Source organism: Phyllostomus discolor, chromosome 2, assembly GCF_004126475.2.
Source record: "Phyllostomus discolor isolate MPI-MPIP mPhyDis1 chromosome 2, mPhyDis1.pri.v3, whole genome shotgun sequence".
Taxonomy (NCBI): Eukaryota; Metazoa; Chordata; class Mammalia; order Chiroptera; family Phyllostomidae; genus Phyllostomus; species Phyllostomus discolor.
The window spans coordinates 6,179,131-6,198,282 of NC_040904.2; the positions used below are offsets into that span (position 1 = coordinate 6,179,131).

Sequence of the window (19,152 nt, forward strand, 5' to 3'; positions counted from 1 at the left end):
TAGTTTTATAATGATTCTTCGCACAGTATGTCTTTTAGTGTGCTTTCATACAGTAATTCCCAGCTCAGAAAAACCAGTGAGGGTAAATATGAATGAAAAGGTGTTCAATTACCTTCGTGTTTTCTCTCGGAACCTTCTTGGCCTGGTAGTTTGCTGCTGTAGCGAGGAATTGCACGGACCGTTTCCGTCGGCTTTTCTCTATGACCAGCGTTTCCTGTCGTCTTCTTACTCTGCAAGTCAGAGGAGCAGCGACACCTCGTCGGTGGGGTGCAGACACTTTGGAACTGTATTTGGTGCACGACCACAAACACTGTCCGTGTGGAGCAGGCGCCTGCAGCCTGGTTTCGCAGAGGTCTGTTTGATTAGACGCTGCGAGACGTCAACCGGGCCGTACCTTAGTCATCCAGGTGGGGGCGTCCTCGGATTTCTGGGTTTCCTGGTGCCTCACACTGGTGGTGGGAGCGCCGGTCCTGTCCGCTTGTACTGACTTTGTTGAAGACACTACAGAACAGGTATGTTACACATAAGAAGCACACCTGACATTTGGAAAGCAATCTTGATTTTTAGTATAAAATTACACTGTGGAGCCCTGGCTGGCATAGCTCAGTGGATTGAGCTCGGGCTGCGAACCGAAGTGTTGCAGGTTCGATTCCCAGTCAGGGCACATGCCTGGGTTGTAGGCCATGACCCCCAGCAACCACACATTGATGTTTCTCTCTCTCTCTATCTCCCTCCCTTCCCTCTCTACAAATAAATAAATAAAATCTTAAAAAAAAATCACACTGCGCAACGTCATGGAACAGAGCACACTAGATATTTTCTGAAATTTTTCAGCATCGGTCCACCATTTGCCGCCGTTGTGTTTCCCCTGCCACTGCCCTTGTTTTGTCCTGTGTTGGGCCACAGAGCTTACGGGAGTGCCTGCCGGTGGCCAGCTCCAAAGCAGGCAGGCGGTGGGCGGGCCTGCGCCACATCCCAGGGCCCTGCGGCCCCGCCGGCAGACCGGGTTCAGGGATCAGACGTGCATGGCTGTGGGCGTGGGCCCCCCACCCCACCTCAGAGCTGCCCCTGCCAGCGTCGGGGGGCCCTGGCTGAGGTGTGTGACCCCGAAATCCAGGCCGCCCTTTCCCTGAGGTATCATCCTGCTTGCATGGCCCCCTGGCTGCGTTTGTCAGGGTCTCTGCTGGCTGTTATCCGGATTATAAGCCGGAGGCCAGTGAAGGAAGAGGCCAGGGAACCTGAGGCCGTTGCCCTTCGCAACGGAGTGCCACGGTTACTTCCACTGAACCAGGGCGGGTGTTGCTGCTGCCACAACTACGCTTTGAGCGGGGTGTTTGGCTGGGCGCTCGCGTGGGGCCAGTGCACCTCGTCCTGAAGGGAAAGCGCTGCTCGGGGATGAAGAGGCGCAGACTGACAATCGCAGCAGCAGCAGCTGCACGGGTGACCTGACGAACGTGTGCTGGGCAGAAGAAGCCGGACACAGGGGAGTGGCCACTGATGACTCTGTTTCTAAGGAGTCGTAGAACAGGCAAACCACACCGTTGTGACAGCGGGGACTCGGCGGCTGCCTCAGGCCAGGCATGCGGGCGGCTGAGCACCAAGAGGGCCCGGGGGCGCCTGCCGGGACGTGGCCGGGACCCTGGCCTGCCTGCGGCCGTGGTTGTGTGGGAATAGGTGCGCGTTTGTCAGAACCCATCACCTGGAGCACTTAGATGGGTGCATTGTGGCGAGGCACACCCTGCCTAAGTAGAGTTGGTTTTCAGATCCACACCCTGGCTAACAGATACTCTTAGCAAGTTCAGTATTTGGCAGCCACTTGGCTTGCAGCCGAAAGTCCCCCCTTCGACCTGCAGGAGGAGCGTGCAGGACTGAGCAGAGGTGGGGGAGGCGGGAGTGCGCATTTTTCTGTCCTTTTCCAGCTGTCTCAGCCTCGGCGGTTTCTGTATTCTTCTAAAATCACAAAACGTGTTTGAATGCCTAGTAAAATGACTTTTAAAATATCCATTATTTTGGTGATGGAAGTTAGGAAAATCTGACTAGACTCTTAAGAACAGGCGTTTGAGGGAAAATAATGAAAACATACCTTTTGGATAATCTTCGGTGTCATGTAAGTTTTTCAGTATCCGGTTAGCGTAGATGTTCCTGATTTCAAGCTCTCTGTCCTTCTCCTAGAGAGAACCACAACACCCATTTTTCTGTAAACATTTGCTTTGATCAACCTTGATTTCTTCTAGAAAGCAATTTAAGTGAGCTCAGTATTCTCTGAGTAAAATCTCTAATTCTAGCAGAAATAGAAATAGGCCATATCACTGTATTTCATTCCTGACATCAAAAAAGCACTTTTTCACAGAGTGACAAACTATTGTGATTGGGATGATAATTTGGAAAAGTGTCCAAGCCAGCTTCTCCCACTTCTTCCCATCCCCTGACATTTATTATTCTTTTCCATGGTGCCATATAGTGGCCACTAGCCATGTCGTGATTTGAGCTAATTAAAACACGTGAAAAAGAATGAAATCTTACCCTTTGTGACAGCACGGGTGGACCTAGAGGGTATTATGCTTAAGTGAAATAAGTCAGTCAGAGACAGATACCCCATAATTTCACGTACTTGTGAAACCTAAGGGACAAAATGAATGAACAAACACAATAGAAACAGACCCATCGCACAGAGGGTGGACTGGTGGTGGACAGAGGAGGGGGTGGGGGCCGGGTGACAGCAGTGAGGGGACTGAGAAGGCAAACTGGCAGTTACAGGACCTCGTGGGGATGCAACGCACAGCACAGGGAACAGAATCAGGAACATCGTGACAACCACACGTGGTGCCAGGTGGGCGCTGGAAATATCGGGCGGGGGACACTTCGTGACGTGTATGATTGTCCAACCACTAGGCTGTACACCTGAAACCAGTACAAAATATCATCAAAAGTAAACTGCCATTGAAAAGTAAACTAATTAAAATAAAACTAGATGAGCAGCTCCGCCCTCAGTCCTGCCACCCACACTCCGCACAGCCGCGGCCGGTGTGGACGGCTCTCTGTGGTCATGGCATGCACCACCAGACAGGCCTGCATTCACGCGGCATGGTCATGGACATCACCACTCAGCTTCAGATCCCAATGTTGTCTTTAAAGCCTCGGCAAAATGAAAGGTTTGAAGTCCCAGCTTGTTGAGGAAAAACCGGAACTGATTAAATACCAAGCACGCTTCTTACACACGCATCACGCAGCAAGCCTGTCAGACTCAAGACCACTGAGTTTTAGTCGGAACCCGGCGACAGGAGGTGGGCCTGTGAGTTCAGGGTGTTGCCCACATCCGGGCGGAGAGCCCGGGAGGGAAGGGCCCAGCGGCAGGGAGTAGGGAGAGACAGGAGAGACCTCGACAGTTGGTGGGGCAGGTTTTGATTGTCTGGGAAATTCAGTTAGAGGGTCAGTGTGTCCTTCAGCCCCAGGGAGCAGGCAGCGGCAGGTCAAGGTCAAGAGCTGCTGACTGGCAGGTGCGGGATGGCTGCTGAGGCCGAGAGGAGGCGACGGGAAAGACAGTCCTTCATGCTTGGAACAAAGGTTTAAGTGGTGGGTCATAGCCCTGGCTGGTGTGGACTGAGCCCTGGCCTGTGAAGCAAAGGGTTGCTGGTTTGATTCCTGGTCAGGGCACATGCCTGGGTTGCAGGCAGGTCCCTGGTTGGGTTGGGGTTACATGGGAGGCAACCACACACTGATGTTTCTCTCTTTCCCTTTCTCCTTCCCCTCCTCTCTGTCTAAATGTGAATTAAACAAACAAACAAACAAACACACACACACACACAAATATTAGTTTGTCGTGGGTCATAGAGCTGGGCCTGGGTCCAGAACCAAAGACCTGAGCAGGTTCAGAACACAATCCACAATACTTGCAGATGAGTTCAATAAGTTAATCAAGAGACACAATAAGAAGAAAATCCATGTCTAGGAACACTCAAGGGAATGCCGTGGATTCTTCGTAGGGAAGGGCACGCGCTCAGAGTTCAAGGGGAAGTGGGGTCATGGTGTGGAGTCACGTCGAGGCCAGCAGAGAGGGCTTCTGGGAGTTGGAGAGGGAGCGAATAGACACCCCCTCTTTGGCAGGGGTAAGCCTGTGGCCTGGACGTCGGCTGGGGTGCAGCTGGACATTGGCGGGGTGCAGGACCTCACTCAGAGCTGTGGGAGGCTGACGTCCGTGCCCTCGCTGTGGCCCATAGCCTAGACCTGGAGCGCGACCCAGACTCCGGGCTGGGAGACTCTCCACCGTCCACTCCCATAACTCCTTTCGCCTTGTAAAATGGAAACTCTGTCCCCACCAAGCATGGACTCCCTGCTCACCCCTCCCAAGCCCCGGGAGACCACCACTATGCTCTGTCTCGTGACTTTGACTACTCACTCCGGGCACCTCGTGGAAGAGGAATCACAGTGTCTGTCTTTTTGTGACTGACGGACTGTGCCTAGAGTGCTGTCCCCAAGGCCCACCTTGCTGTAGCACATGTCAGAGTTCCCTCCCTTTTCAAGGCTGACCGACCTCCAGCGTCTCACGTGCAAAACTGGCCCTCACCCGTTCGCCTCGGCAAATGCAGTGAGCAAAATCGACTTGTCGTAAGCCGCTTGCAGTGCTGCTTCTCTGACATCATGTCAGCGCTGGAGGAAACAGCGGGCTTTAGTTTTCATTATCATTTGGATTTTTGGGGAACGCTTTTCAATTTTTTTTGCATTTCCTTTTGCTTCATATATGAATATGCAAAATATTTACAAGGTTCCAAAGTCATATTTAGCAAAGAGATAGTCAAGAAATCTAGGGTCTGTGTCCGTCTCTTCTATTGTAGTTGCCATCCTACGTCCGCTGTTACCCTGCTGCTGTTTTTCTTTTAAAATATAAGCTAATATGTGGGCCCTGGCTGGTGTAGCTCAGTGGATTGAGTGCGGGCTTTGAACCAAAGTATCGCAGGTTCGATTCCCAGCCAGGGCACATTCCTGGGTTGCAGGCCACGGTCCCCAGCAACCGCACATTGATGTTTCTCTCTCTCTCTTTCTCCCTCCCTTCCCTCTCTAATAAATAAATAAAATCTAAAAAAAATAGAAAAAAATAAGCTAATATGTGGATATATTTGTATTGCCTCCTTTTTTTTCTTTTTTCCTTTGTTTTAGTGAAGAAGAATGTAGGGTTTAACACACCCTTTTAATTGTTTTTTAATTATTTTTAAGATTTAAAAGTGTTCAAACTTTCTAACTCCCAGTGGAAAACACTACCTGAAAGAGTACGGTAGCGCAAACCACGTTGCCGCTGCGTTTGGGGCCCAGGGGCAGGGACTCTCCTCAGCGTGCCCCAGCCTTATCCACAGAAGGCCAGCGGCGCACTGGTTTGTATCCCTGGCATCCATTGGGCCACCCAAGTTGCCTTTCCTTCGTCAAGGGCTTCATCTGTCAGAAAGGCACGACGCTTGACCAGCAGATCTGGCTGACAACGTACTGATGAGAGTCGTAAGCTTTGGGTTGCTCTGATATTCTGACATACTTGCCAGGTTATGAGCCGCGTCCTGGACTGCCACCACGACTTTTGGAACTTGTGTGATGGCAAGAACCTCTGCATCATGGAGAGTTTCACTGGGCCCGGCCCTTGCTCCAGGACAGCCGCCTGGGAAAGAGCTGCACTGCACTCCTGCCTGTCGTCTGGCTCCTCCCTCCCTCTGGGCTCTCTCCAGTTCTTCCAGAGCCTTCTCAGCCCTTTCCACTCTTTCTTCATCTCTCGCTCGTCACGGTTCTGCTCATGCTCGCTCCGATGTTCTGCACCTTCTGGGCCCTTGGCTGAACTTCTTTCAGCATCACACTGGCATCTTCATCATAACCCAGTTTACACTCAAGGGCAGGATCATGGGCTGCTTCTTCCCATGGCCCAGAAGTCTGTGCGCTTTCCCTCACCCTTTATGAGGTGAGCTGAACCGGATTTACTCCATAGCTCTGTCACGGTCTTGGATGGCAGCATTTGGCTTCTGTAATTTGATGAGACGGCACTGGCTCTCCTGGCATACAGAGTGGCCGAGCGAGGATTCAGCTTGATGGCAGGCACCTGTGGACAAGTCCGTGGCTTTCTGTGGCTCACCATCATTTAGGGCATCGAGGCAGCCGCTTTTTTATTCGTTGCCTGATCCCGAATCTCGGTTATCTCTACGTTTTTCACCTTCCATTTCTGGAGGGCGTCGGTGTCCGCTTCATTCCCATCTCATGTCAATTGCTGGATCATTTCCTCACTTGACGGTTTGTCTGTTTTTATGTCTTCCTCCACCTTCTACTGTTTTTGCTTCCTTCTTTTCTTCTGATTGATTTTATGAGTGGCAGGTGGTATTTTACCACCCATGCTCTCTGCCCACTCCCTAAGGAAGTGCATTTCCTTGGGATGCAGACTGCCCGGATCCTGCCTACACATTTTCATGAAGGCCTGAGGCTCACAGCTTGCTCAGTTTGCAGGGATCCCTGGCGGGGGAGTGGTGGGAGGCAGCAGGTGCGGCTTAGGTTGCTAACTCGGTGTGGGCTGTACTGCTTCCTTTTCGTAAATAATAGCATACTACACACTTCCTCTGCCTTCCTTTCTTCACTTACCAATATGTCCTGGAGACTGTTCCTTATTGCTGTATGGATTCCTCATTTCCTTTTACACGTGCACAGAAATGCATTCTGTGTAGGTTTATTTACTCTATAAAAATAAATTTGGATCCTACTGTATATAGGATTTTGTATCTTTTCACTAAGCATTTCAATAAGTATTTCTCCTGTTAAATTTTTTTTTTAAAGATTTTATTTATTTATTTTTAGAGAGGGAAGGGAGGGAGATAGAGAGAGAGAGAGAAACGTCAATGTGCGGTTGCTGGGGGTTATGGCCTGCAACCCAGGCATGTACCCTGGCTGGGAATCAAACCTGGGACACTTTGGTTCCCAGCCCGCTCAATCCACTGAGCTACGCCAGCCAGGGCAAATTGTTTTTTTTTATTTTAATTGTTGTTCAAGTACAGTTTTCTGCCTCTTCCTCATCCTAGCCCACCCCCCAGCCCTCCCCACCTCCCTCTGTTCCCACCCCTCCTTGTGTTAAATTGTTTTTTAATGACTACATACTATTTATATGCGTTGCATATGGTGACATATTGAAAGCACAACATTTATGTTAAAATTCCCTGATTGTGTCTCCTATGCGTGGTGTGTGTGTGTGTGTTGTGTATGTACATTTGCCCCCAACCAGTGGATCTTAAAGCTTTTTCTGTTAGCTTTCTGAGCTGGTTGCTACAGTCATATATAGGGAACTGTTCCATGTGGCATGGTGAATGTAGCCCAGCACTATTGGAAACCGACAGGTGTGAGTCAGCACACGGGAAGCCAAATCACGGATCGGTTCTCCCGTGGGAACCAGGCCTGCATGGTACCTAGGCAGCTCTGAGGCTGCTTGTTGCTAAAACTCCCTCACCCTGGATTGAGGCAGCAAATGTTTACTTTGTATTTTTAAGATAGCTTCCTAAAGTCTGTGCTAAACCTCCTAGGTATGGAGTGTAACAAGTTCAACCACCTCTCCCCTTGCATCTGCAAACACCCTTTTCTTTGATGTAGCTAGCGACATTCCTTCCTCTGTATCTGTGGGGGTCGGTGAAGGCTGGCATCATAGCCAAGGCGAGGGCTGACGAAGCCGCACTGCTTGCATCTGCTAGGCAGGCCAAGCCAGCAGCGGACCACAGCCGGAACCCGGAACCCCAGAACCCGCAGGGGTTGAACGGGAGGACAGATAACCCGCAAGCCTCGCTGAATGCGCTGTAACTTTTGCAGAAGACGTATGTGTCAGTTAGATAGCGGGGAGCGGAACAGTCTGTGCTCTGCAGCAGCTCCCCAAGTTTGCCAGCCGTCCTTGAGCTCCGTCTAACCAACCCCTGTCAACTGGCGCAGAAGAAAGAAGAAACCACGTTCAGGGCTCTTTGTCTCTCCATCAGAGGACAATGTCCCCACCTGTCCCCACTTTTCCTTAAAACTGTCTGTGTTGTGTTTTTCTTCATCTCCCGTTGGACCCCAATCAGGGACCCCCACTCTGCGCCGGTCAAGGCAGTCCCTGTAAAGGTAATCACTACAGCGAAACCTGTGATCGTAAATGAGGACCGTCCTTGATGTTCATGTGCTCGGAAAGCAATAAAGCCTGTCCAGGTGGGGATTGGGTCCCTCTCTCTCACTCAGAGGGTGGCCATGCTGTCCCTTTTCCTCCACGGGACTTCCGTAGTCCGAGTGAGTTTGTTTGTCGCAGCCACAGCACATGGACCCTGGTGTGCTGGAGTCCGAGTCAGTCATGCCCAGTTCTGGGCACAGTGCACTCTCTGAAGTTCCCTGAGACCCAAAGAAGGAAGAACCCACTCTCTCCTAGCCCTACAAAGGGAAACCCGAGACAGCCAGCTCTCCCCGCTCATCCCTCTCTCCTGCTCTGAGTGCCCCTGGAGGCTCCCGGGGAAAGGTCCGAACAAAGTTCTTGCCTCAGAGAATCAAGCTTAGATTTACTAGGCGAAGCTTGATAAAGCCATATTTATATTCTTAAGTGTCTTATCTAGCTTTTGCAACTTGTTGGCCGTTTTAGAAATCTGGAAGGCAGACATAGCAGAAGTCTGAAAAAATATTTTAATCCTCGTGTAAAACGCTTTAAAAGACAGCTTTTCAAGCCCATTTGCAAATTACTCTAACTATTTTAACGTTATAAGTTAATTTTAAATTTAAAAACTTACCCTGGGTTCCATGAAAATATTAAGAAAACACAGTAACATTACATCATGTGATGTGAAATGAACACATTACAGAGTGCTGTCAATGAACAGGGAGAGCTTTACTTTTGCTAATGAAGCACACGTTTTACCGGCTGCTAATGCATCTTAGTAATTTCAGGTTCTCCATCTGTTCATACCGCTCATACGGCTGTAGGGAAAAACCGTTTGAGAAACATATTCCCCGAGTTAAATAGTTTACAGATATGATTAGGCATACATAGCTCTGACAATTTGGGAAGCAGGGATTTCACAGATTTTGTTACATTTTGCTTGCAAAGACGTACCTTAAGTTTCTGCTGAGGCGCCGGACCTCCTTGTGCAGCGCCTCTTTAGCTGCACTGGGCGACCAGAGTCTTCTGGGTCTCCGTGGCCAGCTGCCGACCGAAGGCTTTCGTCTTCAACCTCAGCTGCTTCTCCAAGTTCTGCCAACAAACACACGTTTCAGCTCTTCTGTAGCCAGTGCACGTTTACTAAAGCTCCCACTGTAGTGGGACCAACTACATCGACGAGAAGCGCAACTTTTTAATACAGTGTTAGGGATGATTTGATTGGGGGACAGAGAGTAGAAATAAATATAACCCCCGAAAGCCAAAACCCCAGATCATGACTTTAGAGAATAAACATCATGTTTTGAACCGAATGTCTTTATGTTCTGGAATTTGATGAAACAGTTTTTGAACACGCTCTGAAAATCGATACACGTACTCAGTGTCACCGTCCCCGACCGAGGCAGTCCTGCTGACAGGCAAGGACTCTGTTACCCTGGCATCGGGTACGGTGAGTCCCCACCTGACAGGTCAGCAAGCTCCTGGAAACTGTGACTTTAAGCGAAGTCACATGTATAATGAAGCCAATTGGTTATAAATCAGAGTTACATTCCTATGGCAGAGTTCTGGTCATAAAGACATCACCAACCCTCTGAATAAAGACCAAAAGCATCCTAATAGTAACACTGACAGAAATGGAGCTATGCCATACATTGAAGAAAAGATGAACAAAACAAGATCATTCTTCTCCGACGCTCTGATTCCAGTTCGGGGGTCATGTGTGGCCAGCAGCTCAGGGAGGCTAGTGGGGCCCCACCCTGGACGGCATGCCCTTCCAGGGCAGGGCACACGCACACCCACACCCACACCCACTCACGCTGGGACGTGGGAGACACACCGGTTCCCTGCAGGTGCACATCTCTGGGGTTGCAGGAGGAAACCGGGGCCCCCCAGGGAAAGCCCACGCGGCCGTGGGGGGGGAGGAAATGCAAACTCCTCAGAGACAGCGGCCCCGCCAGGGACCCGTGACTTTTTCTGCTCAGTGTTGCGGTGTGAAGCAGTGGTGAAGGAAACATTATTTGGGGACCTGCTGTATTGTTAAAAGTCTCCCAAGCCTCTCTTTCTGAAGGGCTGTGCAGCGTCGGTGCAGACCACCGTGGGCTGCGGGGCTGCTCACTGGGGCGCAAGCTGTCTCGGGGACTCACGGGGCCACACACAGACCAGGGGGTGGGGGGGGACGCTGAGTCAGCACGAGCGCCACCCACCGCCCAGGACTCGCAGGGGCAGGCTCGCCGCCGCTCTGGAGGGAGAACCGCGTCACCGGGGACCGTGTCACCGGGGAACCCACCGCTTGGCTTGGACTTTGGCCACAGCATGGCCAAAGGCCTTTTCTTCTCTCTTTCATTTGTGTTCATCAAGTGTCATTTCCCTCATTGTAACATCAGTTCCCTTCTCATTAAAGGAAGGTGGGAAACATTGGTGAGCTAAAACAATGCAATGATCACTAAAAACCCCACTCCTTAAAATGTTAACCTTAAAAAAATACACGTTTTGGCCCACATTCTGCCCCCCCCGCCACATAAAATGCCTTACAACCAAGTGGAATTTCTCATACAACCAAGTGCTTCTGATAAGAAAACACTCACTTTCTTGAATTCTCTTTGTTTTGTTTATAGATGTAAAAACGTGTAGATGAGGTAAAAATACATTTACTTCTACATGACAGGCATGTGCTAACATGGACCCAATGTCACCTGAAAGGCCTCATAAAAGAACGGTGATGCCCCACGTGCACGCGTGAAAACCAAGTTGCTGGTTATTTTCTGCTGCTCACGTGTCCACCTTAGGGGAGAAAATTCTCTTTGGAAACGGAGGAGGATTTTCCCAAGGAAGAGACAACTGAGATTTAAAAGTGAGTGACAGGAATTGGTGTTTTCTAATGATTTCAAGATCACAGAAAATACTGGTTTCTTACCATAGCATGTTAAAGAATTAAATAGTAAATTAACTTGCACTACAGTTTATGTCTAAAGAGACCAAAACCTATCTGATGGAAAATAAGCAGAATTCTCATTATAATCAAGGTGTTGGATAAATCATCCCTCAAATGGAATCTCCAAGCTTTGGACAACCATGCATTTGCCAAGGAAAATCAATCCATTTGTTTCTTCGATTATTTTCATTCCTTTTTCCCTCTCTGTTCCCAGCAGTATTATGTGGGGAAAATTTCTATTTCTAAAACACCAAAGGTGCCTGCGTGGCGGTGAATTGACAAACCGATGACAGAGAGCGTAAGGACAGGGAGTGAGGGGTGTGCCGTGAGGTTTTCAGGGACGCAGCCTTTCCATACAGGGTTTGAAGAAGAGGGTTGGTTTTTCTCAGGCAGGTTGTGCACAGCACAGCCCAGCCCAGCGCAGCCAGCACAGCACGCACAAGCAGCACAGCATGGCACAACAGCACAGCACAGCACAACAGAGCACAGCACAGCACAACACAGCACAACACAGCACAACACAACAGAGCACAGCCCTTTCAGTGGTGGAAGGTCTCTGCTCAACACAGCACAACACAACATAGCACAACAACATGGCACAGCACAACACAGTACAGCACAAGATAACACAACACAACACAGCACAACACAACACAGCACAACACAACGCAACACAGCACAGCACAGAACAACACATCCCTTCCAGGGGAGGAAGGTCCCTGCTCAGGAGAGAACCGCCCTGTCCGGATAAAGAGCCCCAGGCTTGCTCGCTGTAGCCTAAAGGCACTCCCAGATCTGAGCTCCTTCTGTCCTTCCTTTAAGCCGACCTCCACACCACGCTTCCCGCCCCCCCAGCGGACAACAGCCCCGCCGCCAAGGCCTGCGGGGCCAGGCACGTGGCGAGGCACGTGGCGGGGCTTTGCTAGCTGGGCTTTGCTAGCTGGCGTGAAAACGTGCACGCACGACCCTATGATTCATTCTGGAACCTTAACGTGTCTGGGCCTGTGCCATACAGACCTGTAGCTTTTGGTCATTTCCTCCATTTTCGTCGTGAGACTAGCCAATCTCTGAGTCAGTTCTTCCCTCTCCGCCAGACTTTTGTCTTCAGACAGCGCCTGGAGGGCCTGCAGGGCCGTCTTTGGTTTTCAGCAACTCGTTCTCGGTGTCTCTCAGTTTCCTGGATACAGTTCTTTCCTTCTCTTTTGGATTTCCCTCAGTAGCTGCCTTAAATTTTTAACTTCATTCTGATGTTTAAGTATGATCTGAGGTACGTTATTCTGTGAAGTCTCATACTTTCCTATGGCTTTCAAGTGCCTGAACTGAAGTTGTTTCAAAAACTGGTTTTCCACAACCGTGGCTTCCAGTTTCCGGTGTATGTCAGCCAGTTCGTTCTTCAGTTCTTTGATTCTGTGGAGCCTTGCCGAGAGTATGCGGTAAGTCACAGCCTCTCTTCTCTGGACAGTCGTGCTGATCTTAGAGTTTAAATTCGATGCATTCCGGCTGTGCTTGCTTTCAGCTGAGATCTCCTTCTGGCCTGTTGAGCAGATAATCCAGTTTGTTACTAGTAACATCCCCATCTCTACAGATAGGCAGATATGCAAATATAAATGTACGACACCCCCCACCCTCCTGCATGGTCATACGTGCTCATGAAATCTAAAAGGGAGAGAACCAATGTCTGATGACTGCCCACGCTGAGGCTAGGTACTTCATACACAATATCCCGTTTAATACCTTAGGTCGGCAGGGGTCTGTTTTGTAGCTGGGCGTTTTAAGTCTGCTGCCCAGGGCTATGTAACCTCAAAGGGACACCGTGGATTGAAAACCAGGTCTTCTTTAACTCTTAAAGCCTATACTTACTTCTTTTATGAAGCTAAGCTAAATTCATGATAAGAGGTAACATTTATTAAGTGCTTACCGTATGTCAGCTGTTGAACTAAATGCTTTATATAGAGCAGCTGATGTGAACCTTCTAACAATGTTCGGAGGTAGTGAGAGTGTCACGCTGGGGCCCAGTGTTGCGTACGAAGATGTCACATATGCAGAAAGATCCTCTAAAAGCCATCACGCTGCGTGAGTGTGTGTGTATATATATGCAGGCATTCCATTTCTCAATAAATCCAACAAAGACCATTGTTCCTCCATTACTTTGGCACTAAATAAAGTGTTAGGGGGCTTGTGTTCAGGGGTATAGTTTAAACAAAATGTTTCTAAACAATATTCTAGCAAACTGATAAGTACCAAGTTTCTATAGTTGATTTGAGAATGTCAAATGTATGTGTAACATCACTGTATTGTTATCCCATTTAATTATTTATTTTTTTAAAAATATCAGTTTGTTGTTCCACTTATTTATGCACTTGTTGGTTGATTCTTGTATGTGCCCTGACCAGGGATTGAACCTGCAACTCTGGTGTCTCTGGGCCAGGGCCTGTCATCCCATTTGAAAGATGAACACACTGATGCTTAGCGATGTCCCTTGTCAAAGGGCACGAGGCTAGTAAGTGGCACAGAGCCCAGGTCTGTGTGCCTGTGCCACTGACCCCTGTCGACGTGCCTTTGTATGGTATATGTGCCTCTGTGCATGTAAACATATGTGGACAGGCATGTGCACACACAGTGGTAACTCGTTGTTGATTCGTGCTGAAACCGGTGAGCACCGAGCTGGTTGCGGGCCACCGAGCGAGAGGCTGACCCATGGACCTCTGTTTCATTGGGAGGGAGGGGCTCCGAGTGGCGAGCAAGCACCGAGCGCAGACACTTTTCTCGTCAAATTGAGAGCACGGTTTGACGAGTCCTGAAGCCAACAAGTACCGAGGTATGACTGAATTAGTGCATCTGTTGTCTGAGAGAGAGAGAGGTTGACACTGAACTGTAGAGTCTACAACATCTGGTCCTCATCCTGGAGAGAGAAGGGAATGCCATGCCCAGGGTCACTGGGGTCCTTAGGGCCTCGGCCAAGCGTGGGCACGTCCTCTGAGACCCGGCCTCGTCTGTCTGGTACGGGACAGCGACCCTGCCTGGGATGGACACAGTGAGCCAGACGAGGCAGAGGGTGCGTGCTGGGGTAACGTGTTAGAACCTGGGCTGCGATAGGACACACAGATTTGACCGCCATCACAGCGTCTGCATCACATCGAGAACCGACGAACTGCCTGCACAGTGTGCCTCCGGTGGTACTTGTTTTCCCACTGGTAACAATTTAGGAGGGGCTAGGGTTGGATATGTGAGTATTTGGGGGTGAGCTTCTGAGGACAATGAAAACTGGAAGGCAGAGCAAGCCAGACTCCGTGACACACACTAGAAGGCCAGGGAACAGGTGTCACGGTTGTGGCAAGGTCACCACTTGCACAGCCTGGGCACTGGCTAGGGGAGCCCTAGACCCAGGCTGGGTTAAAACAGGGGTGGGTGGCGACTCCCATGTTTCCCACCGTGCCCAGCATGACTGAACTTGATCTCCAGCTTGCAGTGTCTTCCAGCTCTTGGGTGAGGTGGCCCTGGACAGGAGAGGGAGTTCCCGGAGACCAGAGGGTGAGGGGTGGGGGGTCACATGGGCAGTGAGGCTTGTGACCCTGTCTCGTGTGTGTTCAAGCGGCTGGAGGGTGGGCAGTTAGAGTGGGTGGGCCCCTGGGGACGAACCCCACAGCCCCGGGGCACCGCCGAGGCCACGGGTGGGGGTGTGCACACAGCACGTGGGGGCTTTGAAGAGAGGAGCTGTTAGCCTTTCAAAGGTCACATAGGCCTGGACAACGAACCCAGAAGTGGAGAAGATGAAGGGCCAGAGGCCCTCCCCCAAATGTTCGTGTCTGCACTACTGGGCAGGTCTGAGAGGATGAGCCAGCTTGCTTCAGAAAGGTAAAGGTACCACTTGGTGTTTGAGTGGTAGACAGCATATTTATATTACATTTATCATGCACACTTATATAACTATAAAGCTTACAGAAAATTAAACTATAATTTAGTCCTTAATGTTTTATATCTCATTATCCTAAACTATACATAATAAAGGTAAGACATAATTTCTGGATTTGAAATTATCCAGAGAGAGAGAGAGGGAGGGAGAAGGGAGAGAGATAGAGACTGATGTGAAGGAGAAACATTGATTGGTTGCTTTCTCCTATGCACCCAGATGGGGGATTGAACTCACAACGTGGGCATGTGCCCTGACTGGGAATCGAACCTGTGACCTTTGTTGGACTATAGGATGATGCTCCAACCAACTGAGCCACACGGACCAGGGCAGGATGCTTAATTTTTAAACCACTGAACTAAAACACTCAATTTAAGTTACTTCCTCAGAGATGTGTACATTTAAGTCCATAGTGAACCAGAAAAGGCACTTTTCACATCACGGACAAGGCACTGCTCTTCGGAACGGCTCTATGGATGTGCCTGCAATCTCCCTTCCCCGGCCCCAGCTTGCCCCCTCCTGGGGTCACCCTCACCCCCAGCCCCTCGGGTGCAAAGGGCTGCTGTCTTCCCGGCCCATGCTGTTTCCTTCCCCTGGCCTCCCTGGCCTCCCTAGCGCCTCTCCTGGCCTTTCCCTCTTTGGTTTCAGTGCCTCGTTCCCTTCCCAAGGCCTCCCGCGCCCTCGGTCTGGCTCTGCTCCTTATCCGGAGCCACGTTCCCACTCACTCCTGTGGGCCCGCCCTCCACCGGGTCCCCTCTCTTCCAGGTAACTTCCCCTTAATGGAGGTGCCCTTTTCCACAAGGACCAGCAGAAGAGGAGGGGCCGAGAGAGGGCCTTTGCCCTTTCTGCCCTCCCTAGTTCCCGGCATCAGTCCGTCTGGGAGGGTCTCTTCACCACCCCTCCCGCCTGCTGCGGACGACAGACAGCGGGCCTAATGGTGTCCCCGCACCCAGTGTGGTGACAGGACCTCCTTCCAGTACGCCAACTATGTTGGAATGACTGCCACACATTTTGGCATTGTACTGACAAAGCACATTAACAAGGGACGTACAGGGGTGACCAAAAGTAGGTTTATAGTTGTGAGTGTGCAAAACACAGTTTATTCTTGTATCATTATTTATTAATTATCGTATTATTTTCTCTACAAACTGTAAAACCTACGTTTACCTCACTCTGTATAATTGAAAGAGTGCTAAAGATATATTTTCTACAAAAGAAGGAAATCACCAGCTTTTGAAAATTAAATTGTAGGAATATATGACTTGCTATTTATCTTTTTATTTCAGAGAGAGGGGGAGGGAGGGAGAAAGAGATGGAGAGAAAAACCGATGTGTTCCCTCTCACACGCCCCCAACCAGGGACCTGGCCCATAACCCAGGCATGTACTCTGACTGGGAATCGAACCTGTGACCTTTCCATTCGTGGGCTGGTGCTCAACCCACTGAACCACACCAGCCAGGGCTGATGTTACTGTTCTTTAGTGAATTCCAGGTCTCCCTTGGTGGCTCCTAATCCAGTGTTCCCAGCCCCCAAGGGTCAGACACCTACTTCCAGCACAGGAGAAAGCTGAACAGACGCTGAACGCCCAGTTGAGAAGGAGCTGCACTGGCTAAAAGATTCAGCTTCTTTGCTTTGGGTTAGAATTATATTCATTACTTGCTGCTTAAATTTCTTTGACTAACACATGCAGAACACGAGCGGTCAGAGAACAAAAGAATGAAAGGATAAATGAAGGCAATAATTTATCATTCTGTGACAAAGCTTAATGTTACAAGTGTTTTAAGTTCATAATGCACCCTCGGGAGCATGTAATTTGAGTTAAAGATGCACCTAGCCCTGGCTGGTGTAGCTCGGTGGATTGAGCGCAGGCCTGCAAACAAAAGGGTTGCCGGTTCGATTCCCATTCAGGGCACATGCCTGGGTTGTGGGCCAGGTTCCCAGTGAGGGGCACGTGAGGGGCAACCACATGTTAATGTTTCTCTCTCTCTCTTTCTCCTTCCCTTCCCCTCTCTCTAAATAAATAAAATCTTAAAAAATGCATCCAGTATTTAACATAATTTCAGAGTATTCATACACAAAGGAGCCCCCTTCAGAATTCTGATAATTCAGGTGGCTGAATTAATTTAGCTTGCTCCTGATCTATGAACAGGTATCTTGTATAAAACACATAACACACAGGAAACATCTGTGGAACAAATAATTGAGAAGTCGATTTTTAAAAGTTAAAGTTTAAGGTGCTTAGAACTCAAAATGCAGTTCACGTGTCATAGAGAGTTTCACAAATGCTAACTGCCCTCTCTCTGTCCCACAAAGCACAGGCTCAGTGTAACATGCAGTGGGGATCCACGAGCCCTGGCCGTAAACCCGGGCGGGGGGCACACCTTCCTGGATTTGGGGGTTTTATCTTTTAAGGTGCGTGTATGGTATTTTCCATGGTGCTTCCTTCTCACTATGGTCAGGGACAGCAGACTCGAATCAAAGCGTAGTTTTTGAAATAAATGTGACTATTCACACTGAGTGAAATAGATCAAGACCAGTCCCACGTCCATTTACACCAGGTTTCTGTTGCTAGATCAGCTGTGGTGCCAGAGACTGGAGACACGTTTGGCGTTTGGAGCTTCGTGGGTTTCAAAGGCAGCCGAGGCCCGGGCAGCTGCGGGGGCGGACTGCCCTGTGTGTCCTGCTGAGACCGCTGACCTCTCCCAGACGCCGGAGCCCGCTGGGACAGCAGGCCCCACGCTTCGCGTCTCCTGCCCTCAGCCTCGCCTGCCAGAGAAGGGGCTTCTGACCTGTTAAGAACCTGCTGGAAGCCGTGGGCCCCTCTCCCTAGAAGAGCCCACAAACGCAGACAGACAGAGACCATGCCGGCGTTTCGTGCGGTTCGCAGGCGCGGGTCTGAGGTCCAGAACCCCTGCTCTCTGGCTGGGAAGCGGGGGAACCACAGATGCTTGAGGGCCCAGAGGTGGCACAGAGGGTCCTTCCTGGTCTCCTAGTCAGGGGCTGGGGGTGGCAGTTGGATGTCCCCCCCCCGGCCCCCCCCCCCCCCCCAGGCTCTATCTTCCAGCTGTTGACTGATGGCCGTTCTCGCGGTCACAGTGGGGAAGAGTCCGGCTGTGTCTGGCATAAGGAATAGGCGTGAGCCCAGGACTGCCTGCCCTGCGGGGAGTCATCCCATCGGGCCGGGAGGCCGGAGGGAGTGGGGAGGCCGGGGCTGTCACAGGGCCGGCTCTAATTTGGACCCTTAGGAGCGGACGGTGATGGCACTTCTACAGTCCACCAGGAAATGACATTGTCAGTGACCTCTGGGGCCAGCATGCCTCACCGGACTTGGAGACCGTCTTCTTGGGCTGCCGAGGCAGGAGTGTGTGGTTCTTTGGGGATCCGAACTGGGGTTCTTCAGCTGGGAAGAGAGGCAAGAAGCCCGTGAAATCCAGGTACGGTGGTGCTCTGTAACGGGGCCACCTGTTAACTAAAAAACGGAGCCAGCCTCACTCGCGGGCCCCAGCAGTAAGCCGTGCGAGACGGCGTTACACTTGACACCTCGCTTTCTGTTATTTCTGTTAATTATTCTTAGTTCCTCTCTTTCCTAACTCCTCCTATTACACTTCACTTAGAACTCGCGTTTACAATATGGAGAAATGACAAAACGGTATGGGCCGCTGTCAAATATTAATGCATTAAAAATAATGTCACCATAAACTCACCTTTGCTCTCGGTTGGGACTCGTAGCTTCTTACCTTTACGTTGGGAGACTTGAGAAACGCAGTTTTTCTTCTCCTCCTTTTCCCCTTTGACCGCAGGCTTCTCCGAGTAGTTGCTGTGGACAGCGGTTTCCGAACACTCCGAGAGAAAGTCCTCCGAGTAGTCGTCGTAAGAACTCAAGCTCCGGAAGGAGCAGGGGGACCGGCTGCCCGCGGCGCTCCCGGAGGACGCGTGGCGGGGCCCTGGGCTGGCGGCCGTGCCGGGGCTGCCCCCGGGCTCTGCTGACCGCCGGCTGTTCTCGGAGGCCACGCCTGGGAGATGCTCGTCCGCGTGGGTTTCTGCGGTAGCGGCCGAAGGCATGGCACACCTAGAGGAAGGAAAGTGTGGGCAGGTGTACGGCTGTTCACGCTGAAACTAGCCTATGCTTTATGGCGTGTGACTACAATGAATCATTAAGGACGTGAAACAACACCTTCTATCGAAGCGCTTTCTGGG

At 50.5% G+C, this 19,152-nt stretch overlaps 1 protein-coding gene and 1 pseudogene across 1 annotated transcript; both read right to left on the reverse strand.

The window, feature by feature from the left end:
- Positions 1-68: 68 nt before the first annotated feature.
- On the reverse strand, positions 69-19,017 carry LOC114490707 (lebercilin-like protein). Its single transcript, XM_028504747.2, is given in 10 exon segments — positions 69-230; positions 395-501; positions 2,084-2,168; positions 9,071-9,208; positions 12,063-12,082; positions 12,085-12,178; positions 12,180-12,251; positions 12,254-12,579; positions 18,278-18,424; positions 18,693-19,017. Coding segments are annotated over 10 exon segments (1,440 nt in total). The 3' UTR covers positions 69-104.
- Positions 5,424-6,572, reverse strand: LOC114490637 (annotated as a pseudogene).
- Positions 19,018-19,152: the final 135 nt, after the last annotated feature.